The sequence below is a fragment of the Myotis brandtii genome, unplaced genomic scaffold (genome assembly GCF_000412655.1).
Source record: "Myotis brandtii unplaced genomic scaffold, ASM41265v1 scaffold131, whole genome shotgun sequence".
NCBI lineage: Eukaryota > Metazoa > Chordata > Mammalia > Chiroptera > Vespertilionidae > Myotis > Myotis brandtii.
In genome coordinates this window covers 4500306-4508761 of record NW_005354632.1, presented here as the reverse complement: position 1 = coordinate 4508761, position 8456 = coordinate 4500306, and the positions used below count along the sequence as shown (strand labels likewise).

The 8456-nt window shown below is 62.1% G+C and overlaps 1 protein-coding gene across 1 annotated transcript in view; it reads right to left on the bottom strand.

The window, feature by feature from the left end:
• Positions 1–2375: 2375 nt before the first annotated feature.
• The window catches only part of ALX3 (ALX homeobox 3), a 12818-nt gene continuing 6737 nt past the window's right edge, over positions 2376–8456 (bottom strand). Inside the window, exons 3-5 of the mRNA XM_014534669.1 lie at positions 5439–5755; positions 3518–3646; positions 2376–3121 (exon numbers count right to left, since the gene is read on the bottom strand). Of these exons, the coding sequence (XP_014390155.1) occupies positions 2813–3121; positions 3518–3646; positions 5439–5755 (755 nt within the window). The 3' untranslated portion in view covers positions 2376–2812. The remainder of the gene's footprint in view (positions 3122–3517; positions 3647–5438; positions 5756–8456) is intronic.

Genomic DNA, 8456 nt, shown 5'->3' with positions numbered 1-8456 from the left:
GGTGCCATCCTTGGTTCCTGTCAGGCTTCAGAGGGTCTGTGCTTCAGGTTGTAATTCAGGTTGATGTGGGAAGGATAATGGAGTGCCTCTCAGGACCGTTTCTGATGCTGATGCCGGACTGAGACTATAAGTCTGGCCCAGGCCTGCTGGCTGGGGCCCCCCCATCCCCACCCTCCCCAACCCCGCCTCAGCTGGGTTCCCCTGCCCTGCCAGCACCAAGACTTAGGGCTTCTCTGGGGGCCTCACTGGGCAGAGAGGAGCTTAGCAAAGGCTAGCAGCTCTCTCAAAGCTGGGATTCCAGGAGGAGCCACTTCCCCTTTTTTTTACCAAATGGGTGACTAGTGGCTCAGCCTGGCCTTGGAGAGCATGGGGCCTGGGCTGAGGGCAACCGTTCACCTTGTTAGTAAGGCTGGGCTCTGGGCATCTGGAGCTCTGGGGGCTGCGCCTTAGTGGTGAGACGCCGAGAGTGTGGAGGAGGGGACAGGAGGATGGCTAATGGGAAGCAGGTGGAAGGGGTGCCTGTGTCCCAGCCCGGGGACAGGCCTCTGGGATGGCCCAGGCAGTGGGAGAACCCGTCAGCGCACAGATAATCCCAGGGAACAGGCTCCGAGATGCCCATTCATATTCATTATGTGTGAAGCGGGCGGTTGTAAAGTTCGCTTTCCCTTCATTTGGCTGTCACTGGACAGAAAAATATGAGCTGTGGGCAGATGCCCCTGGCTGGGAGCCAGGAGCTGGTCCCGGCCTCCCTGTGCCCTCCCCGCCGGCCCCTCCTGGCCTCTGCCCGCCTCCCGCTCCCACTGCGGGATCCGGGCTCAGCTGTACTTTCTTCTCTCCTCTGTCTCCTTCCCACTCCTGCTTCCTCGGCTTCCCCGGGTCTCTTCCCTTTCTCCATCTTTTTCTAAGCTGTGCTTGACCACTGCTCTACTCGCACCCAGCACAGTGCCTGGCACAGAGTGGTTTGTAAAACAAACGACGCTCTCTGACTTGGTGGGACGGAAAGTCCACAATTGTGCTGGCCTCTCCTCGTGGGAAGAAGCTTCTGGTCTTAGCCCTGGACTGAGGAACGTGGGTCTGTGCCCGGCCGTCACTGACCAGCGGGTCCTTCCACTCGGACTCTTCCCTTCCTCAGGGACCAGGACTCACCTGAGGAGAGAAGCCACTGGAAGCCAGGCCCTGAGCGAAGGGAAGGGAAGGACACGGGTTTCCTCGGGGACACGCGTCTAGTCCCAGGGACTTGCTCCCCTTTGGGAATAAGCCAAGCACGGGAGTCTGTGCTTGGTCTCTCTGCGCCTGGATGGAAGAGGAGGCACCGGGGTGGCGGGGCTGCTGGCTGAGCTGAGCTCGGAGCAATGTGGTAGGATTTACCGAGGGTGGGAGGGCCAGCCCTGCTTTTTCCTGCCTTCCGGGCTGTGGAGATAAGGCAGAGTGGGGATGAAGGATAGAATGGGTAATACTCTGAAACCACAAGAAAGGGTCCTGGCTTTCGTCTCTGCCCCACAGTCCAGACACGCTCCCGGGGCGTCTGGGGGAAGGAGCCACCCCACCCCCACGGCTCTGGGGTCCCGCCCAGGGGAGCGCACAACCCTCAGTGGGTTTGCTGGTCTTCCATTCACTCCCCTTCCCACCACCAATGTGCCCTCTTAATGAGGCCTGGCACCTTGTACACAGAGCCTGGGCAGGCGACAGGGCTGGCATGGCAGGCACCAGCCTTGAGGGCCTGGCCCAGCCTGGGCCCTGAGCAGACCAGTCCTAGGGCTACCCAGTGCCCACCCCTGAAATATGCAATCACCGGGTCAGAAACACTGCCCCTTTATTATTATGCTGGGCAGCACTTGTTTTTACAAACGCATCTTTATAAAAGTGGGGGCATCTTTCTTACCAACGCCCAACGAGTAAACCAAGGGAGCTAGGTAGGGTCTCCATGGCATAGCTCTGGCCTGACCCCATGGAGGAGAATCCAAGCATTTGGTGGTTTCGGGTAGGACGTCTGCCCCTTGGAGGGGAGGACTCCACAGCATGTTGGGGAGGGGCACAGGGGAGGAGGAAGGGGCGGCTGTCTGCCCCTTGGAGGGGAGGACTCCACAGCATGTTGGGAACGGGCGGCTCAGCACCAGCTCCATTCAGCTTCCAGGCCCCCGTCAATGCCAGACACTGGGTGCACGCCCCCTGGTGGCGGGAGGGGGAGTGAGGCCCCAGCTGGTCTTAGGAGATGCGAGCCACATGCGGCTCTTTGGCCCCTTGCGTGTGACTCTTCCTAAGCCTTAGGAGTACCCTAATTAAGTTAATAACAATGTACCTACCTCTATAGTTTAAGTTTAAAAAATTTGGCTCTCAAAAGAAATTTCAATCGTTGTACTGTTGCTATTTGGCTCTGTTGACTAATGAGTTTGCCGACCACTGCCCTAAGTCACCAGATCCCCTGCTTCAACCCTGTCCTGCTCCCATTTTCCTGCCTTCCCCAGATGAGGAGCCAATGAAGCCAGTTCAGTCGGAGGGGCAAGAGTGACCCTCGGACGGGGTCTGAAGGAGGCAGGACGGAGTCTCTCCAGCCCAGCGTGGGGGTGAGGGGACCCAGTGCGTGGTAGGAAGAGTCCACCGGCTTCGATGCCCTCTCTCCTGGGCAGCCCGCCTTATTCTAAGAGAAAAGACTCGGCGAGAGGCTGAGGACTCCAGCTGCTCTGCCCGCCCTGGGGACCATCTGGAGCTCGGAGGCAAAGGTGTGTCTCTCTGGCATCCAGGCCAGGGTGGGGTGGGAGCAGCCGGGCACAGGGAAGGGGTGGCAGCTGGGTCTGCATGTCCACACGTCTGATCACGTGGTCCAGTTCAGCAGGCTGGGCGGCTCCTTCGGCTTCACCCTGAGCGAGACGAGGCTTGGAGACTTATAGTCGACATCCGGGGCGGCCTCAAAGCTGTGGTCCCCCAGGGCCGGGGTGAAGCTGTGGAGGGAGTAGAGGCCAGGGTGCGCTCCGGGGGAGGCCGGCACCCCCATGAAGCCAGCCACGTTCCCGTGCGAGTGGGAGTACGGAGACATGCACGGGGAGGGGATGCCCTCTGGAGACACGAGGCAGGGCCCGGCGGGGCTCCCAGACGCGGGGCTGGGCCACAGGGAGTTCTGCAGCTGCAAAGAGAAAGCAGGCCCGTGAGTCCGGAGCCCCGGGACTGGCCCCTAACCAGGGCTCTCTCTTTGCCCTTAGGGCTCCGGACACTTCCCAAGAAGCCTCCACTTGGCACAGGTCTAGAATCTGCCACCCTCCTCCCCCTACACTCGCAGAGGCATCTCAGGCCCTGGCACTGCTTCTCAAATGAGTTTTCCTCAGAGTCCTCTGTGCCAGCTGCTCTGTGCTGTCAGGGTGACGAGGGCCCCGCTGGCCAGCGGAAGACATGGTTTGCCCAAGTCACACAGGCCCCGAGGCCACTCCAGGTCTCCCCAGGGCTAGAGCTCACACTCACTGGCTACCCCACGGGACACGGTCACGTCCGACTCGGCAGGAGTGGGGCGGGGCCGGTGTCTCACCTGGGGGTGACTGTCCGTTCGGGGCAGCACAGAGATGTCATAGGCAGACGAGAAGGGGTTCCGCCCCTCCTGGATCTTCCCATAACGCTCCCGCTTCCGCCACTTGGCTCTGCGGTTCTGGAACCAGACCTGGGGCAGAGGGGAGAGGCCGAGGGGGTGGTGAGGCGGCCCCGAGGAGTGGAAGGGGCTTGGGGAGTGGATGGCTGTGTCCCACACGGTGGCAGCTGGCTATCATTTATGTGTCGGCCTCTGGACTAGACGTTGGCAATGTCAAAACTGAGCCAAACCAAAGCCATTCCCCTGCTTTCTAGGGATCTAGCTGGGGCTGCAAACAGAAGCAGCTGTGTGTGTGTGTGTGTGTGTGTGTGTGCGCGCGCGCGCGTGTATGAGTGTGTAAAAGTGACCTCACCCAAGCCCCTCACACTTGCCCCCGTCATCCTACCCATGCAGGCGGGTCAGGCCCTGAGTTAAGAAGCCGGGCACATCCCACCCCCAACCTGGGGTTGCAGAGCCCCCACAGCAGCCCTGGGCAAGCTCAGGGAGGGCTGCCCGCCTGCCAGCTCCCAGCCTTCCTCTCTCCCATCAGAGGAAGTACCCTACTCGAGGGCCTCAGTCATTGGGAAGCTGCTGGACTAGGTCTGGGGCCTTGTGGCTGCGCCCGCACCCCTCCAGGTTGAGAAGCCAAGGAAAGGAAGGGTCCACGTCCCAGAGCAGCTCTGTAGGGGTAGCTGGTCAGAGCCCAGCCCGGAGGCTGGCTGAGGCCTCGGAGAGAGACCTGCTGCTCTGACTTCATGCTTATGTAATCGGGGCTGTCGTGGCTGTTGGCCACCTCCCTCTGATGGCCCCAGGCCCTGGGGGAGCACAGTGGACAGTTCCAGAAATCTGTTATGGGAGGAACATGGAGGCAGGAGGACCCGGCACAGAAGGGGGGACAGCCCAAGCCCTCTGGTCCTGTGTGGGATCCAGCCGAAGGGCCTTCTCTATTGGGCGGCACTGGCCTGATGGCCCCCATATCCTGCCAGAGCTGCCCCGCGCCAGTGATTTCACAGGCTCTAGAGAGGCCCCGCAGGGGTGACAGCGTGAGCTCTGCCCCTACAAAGTCTCCCATTTAGAAATCACCTCTGAGCCTTTCCCCAGAAGCCCACCCCAGCCCTCTCCCAGGGCCTCCTGCTCAGCAGGGCAGCGACCTGCTGTGTCAGGCCAATTCCCAGCAAGGCCACAGCGGCCACCTCCTCCTGGGCCTGACTCTCACGGAGCCTCCCATCACCACCCCTGCTTGCCACCTTCAAGTTCGTTCCCACGTCCAAAATGCCTTAGGCACTGACTTCCTGTCTCCCTCTCCCTTGTTCCTAGGCCCTCAACCCCACCCGCATCCTCACAGGCTGGGCTCCACGCTTGTGAAGCCGGCCACGGCCCCTCCAGAAGTCTGGGGCCTGACCCCTTCTGGGAGGTTTGCTGGGTGGGGCGGGGCTCCTGGCCAGGGTCTGAGTGTTGGTAGGACTGAAAGTCACTGGCTCAGGATGGCTTTGGGTGTCACTGAGCCCGAGACGACCCCCCCCAGACCCTCCCTTCTCACAACCACCTCTGGAGCAGTGCTCATACGTGCTCAGCATCTCACTGCTTCCACAGGCTGCCCTTTGGGGCTCCCTGAACTGGGAAACCGGAACCCTGACATTCAATGGCATGTCCCCAATCACCCGGTCAGCCAGTGCGCGCAGAGGGGACTGCCACGCAGAGGCCACCACCCCCATACCCAGGCCTAAGCCTCAACTTGGGCTGCCAGCCTGTGGCCCCAGCAGAGCTGGGCATGGAGGGCGAGCCCAGGAGGGCAGGCACCTGGGAGTGCTGGTGCCCACCTCTCCCAGCCCTTCCAGGGCCTGGCCTGCTGTCTGGGTCTGGCCCACTGTCTGGGTGCCCTCACCTGAACCCGGGCCTCGGTGAGGTCGGTGCGCAGAGCCAGCTGCTCCCGGGCGTACACGTCGGGGTAGTGGGTTTTCTGGAAGACCTTCTCCAGCTCCTCCAGCTGGAACGTGCTGAAGGTCGTGCGGTTGCGGCGCTTCTTGCTCTTGTTCTTGGCCAACTCCATGGTGTCAGGGAGTCCCGGGGACAGGGGGACACGCAGGCTGGCCAGGCAAGGGCCGGGGGAGCCTCGCAGGGTGGAGGGCCCGTCTCTGGGGCCCCCTCGGCAGTCCAAGGGCAGCTGGGGGAAGTTGGCCACCTTGGAGGCCTTCTCCTCGGCTGCAATGGAAACACAGAAAGGATGGAAACCGAACCAGGGGGTTTTGTGGGTGGAATGGAGGGAGGGGAAGACTGTTGACGCTCCAGTCCCTGCCTCCCCCTTCCTTTTTCTTCCCTTCCTCAGGCAGCCACCCTCCATGGGAGCCTGGCATGAGGAGGCGTCCTGCTGAGCCTCCAGCTGGGGAGGGGGCCCAGGGGAACCGGGCTGTCTGTGGTCTGGGCGGATCTGCCGGGGCCAGAGGGGGTCCATTTCGGGGAAGCGCTCTGGGGTGGCGCATCCCACAGGGTGGGGAGGTGCCAGGATTGGCGCCATGGCAGGGCCTGGCGCAGGGGTGGGAGGAGGGGGTGAGGATGGAAGGGTGGACATCTATCTCCCTGCCCCTGCCAGAAAGTGCCTCCTGGTCCCTTGTTCCCATGTCCTTGGTTCCCATGTCCTCATGCCCAGGACACGGATGGATGCTGACAACCTTTGCTGGTCTGGACCCCAAGTCTCAGGGCTAAGTCAAATCCCCTAGCCCTGGGGTATGAGGGCAAGAGGGGGCAAAGAAGCTTCCAGAGGTGTCATCTCATTCCTGCCCACATTGTGCTGTTTGGGCAAGGACATAGCCCCAGCGACAGGCAGGAGGTAGGCTGTACGCAGAGAAAGGGAGTGGGGCAACCAGTGTTGAAACAGGGCACAGCTCCCAACCCATGTTCCCATCATAGCCTGCTCCCTCCCTCCTCAAGAGCCTGACAAGCAGGGGGACCTGAGTGGCGACTGGGACGGTCCCCAGCAGCCCTACCCCAGGGCACTCCCCCTCCCCCTGGAAGCTTGGCGAGTCCTGCCAGGACCAGGGCACAGTGAGAAACAGGTCACCCTACTGCCCGCTCTCTCCCTCTGGCGAGGCCCCCAGCAGTGCCACCATGAGACCTCCACCCAACAGTCTGCTGGGATGGCAGGAGCAACGCCACAAAGATGCCCCACTGACTCACACGGCCCCTCCCCTGGCCCTCAGCCCGTCCCCAGCAGGGCCTGGCCCTGGAGGCCCAGCAAGCTGGCACCGAGAGGCAGTTTCTTCCCCAGGATTTGTGTCAGGATCACAGCTGTCATTGAGGGGGCGTAGGGGGAGGATGGGACTGGGGAGATGGCTTCTGGGGTTCCGGTTCTGATGAATCCCTATGTGTGTGTAGAGGACACGTTGTGCAAGGTGCCCCTCAGCTGGAAGGTGGTCAGGGACTTCCCAGGACCCCTAGGAGCCAAAATAAGCTCCGAGTTGTGTGTCCTGGAGGCTTGGGGGAGTCAGGTAGGGCCTGTGCACAGGTGTCCCTCACGGCTCAGGTGGAGCCTCGCAGACAGCAGAGGAGGAAGTGCTCCCGCTCTGGCTTCCATTCGGGGCCATGTTTTGTCGTCATTGTTCTAGGGGCAAGTCCATGTGGTAGGAGCTTAGGAAGAAGGGCTTATGGAAGTTGAACCGAATCATTGGAAACGGTCAGGAAGACCCGGAGACTGACAAGGCCTGACACATAGCAGGCCGGAGTCTCAGGTTCAGAGGGAGGTCCTGCTGGACTGGGCGTACAGGGTGAGTGTGGCTCAGGGATGGGGGCCAGGGGAGTGCGGACATCACTGCGGAGGGCAGTGACCTCACCCCAAAGCCCTGGGCCTTGCTCTTCTGCCTCTTGGGCCCTCATATCTGTTCCAAGGGGATCTTCCCAGAGGAAGCCACCTGATCTGGGGCTGCAGGACTTGCCTCCCTGAGTCAGCCACCCAGGATCAGGGAGGAATGTGCAGCAGGACTTCTCAGGATGGCTCCCCCAAAAAGCACAGCCTGCCCAGTCTCCAGCCCTGTCTGGGGACCAGAGCTTCTCCCTCCTGCCATTGCCTGGAAACCTCCCCCTCTGCCTGAGGACTCGGGGAGGGCACCTCCCCCTCTTTGGAGGATAGGGCAGCCTCCTGAGGATGGAAGCCCAGAGAAGAGGTGGAGGTGGGCGGAGAGCCGCTGGGCAGGCCAGCAGTTTGAATTTTAGCGTCTAAGGCCCAGCGCCTATAGGCTGTGTGGGAGTCACTTGCACCTGGTGGGGACACTGGATGTTAAAGGGGAGCCCCCGTGTTGGACACTGGGAGCCCCGGGCTCAACGCTTGCGTGTCTAGGGCCTGCCTAACCGCAGCACCACAGCAGCCAGGGGTTGGGGGTCGAGGGGAAAGGCAGGTGCCAGGACAAGGACCTCTGAGGGGCCACGGAGCTCCGTCCCTGACTCACTCTCACGCTCCCAGCACTCCCACCGCACGGGGCTGCCAGCGCCCAACTAGCTGCAGCCTCGGAGCCGCGCAGCACGGGAGCCCTACTGCCCTCACGATGGCGTCCACTGAGGCCCCAGAACCAGCTACCCGGCTTTGAACTTTCTCGGCAGCTTGCTCCGCGCTCTCGCCATTTCCCAAGCGACCCTCAGTGCTAGCGGAGGCGAGGGCTCCTGCAACTCTGGCTGAAAACCTGAGGCCCGTGTGGACATAAACGTCGCATGTGGGACCCCGTGGGGCCTGGTGCTCTCCCTAGTTTCCCAGCCAATAACCTGGAACTCCCCTCGAGGCATGGTCCGCTCGGGAGTGCGGCTCCTATAGGTACCCAGCTCAGGGCCTCCGCCCCAGCAGGCGAGGTCCGAGGTCAGGGAGCCAAGCGAAGGGACAGACGGCGCGGCCCCAGGCAGAGCAGGACGGACCCGCCGG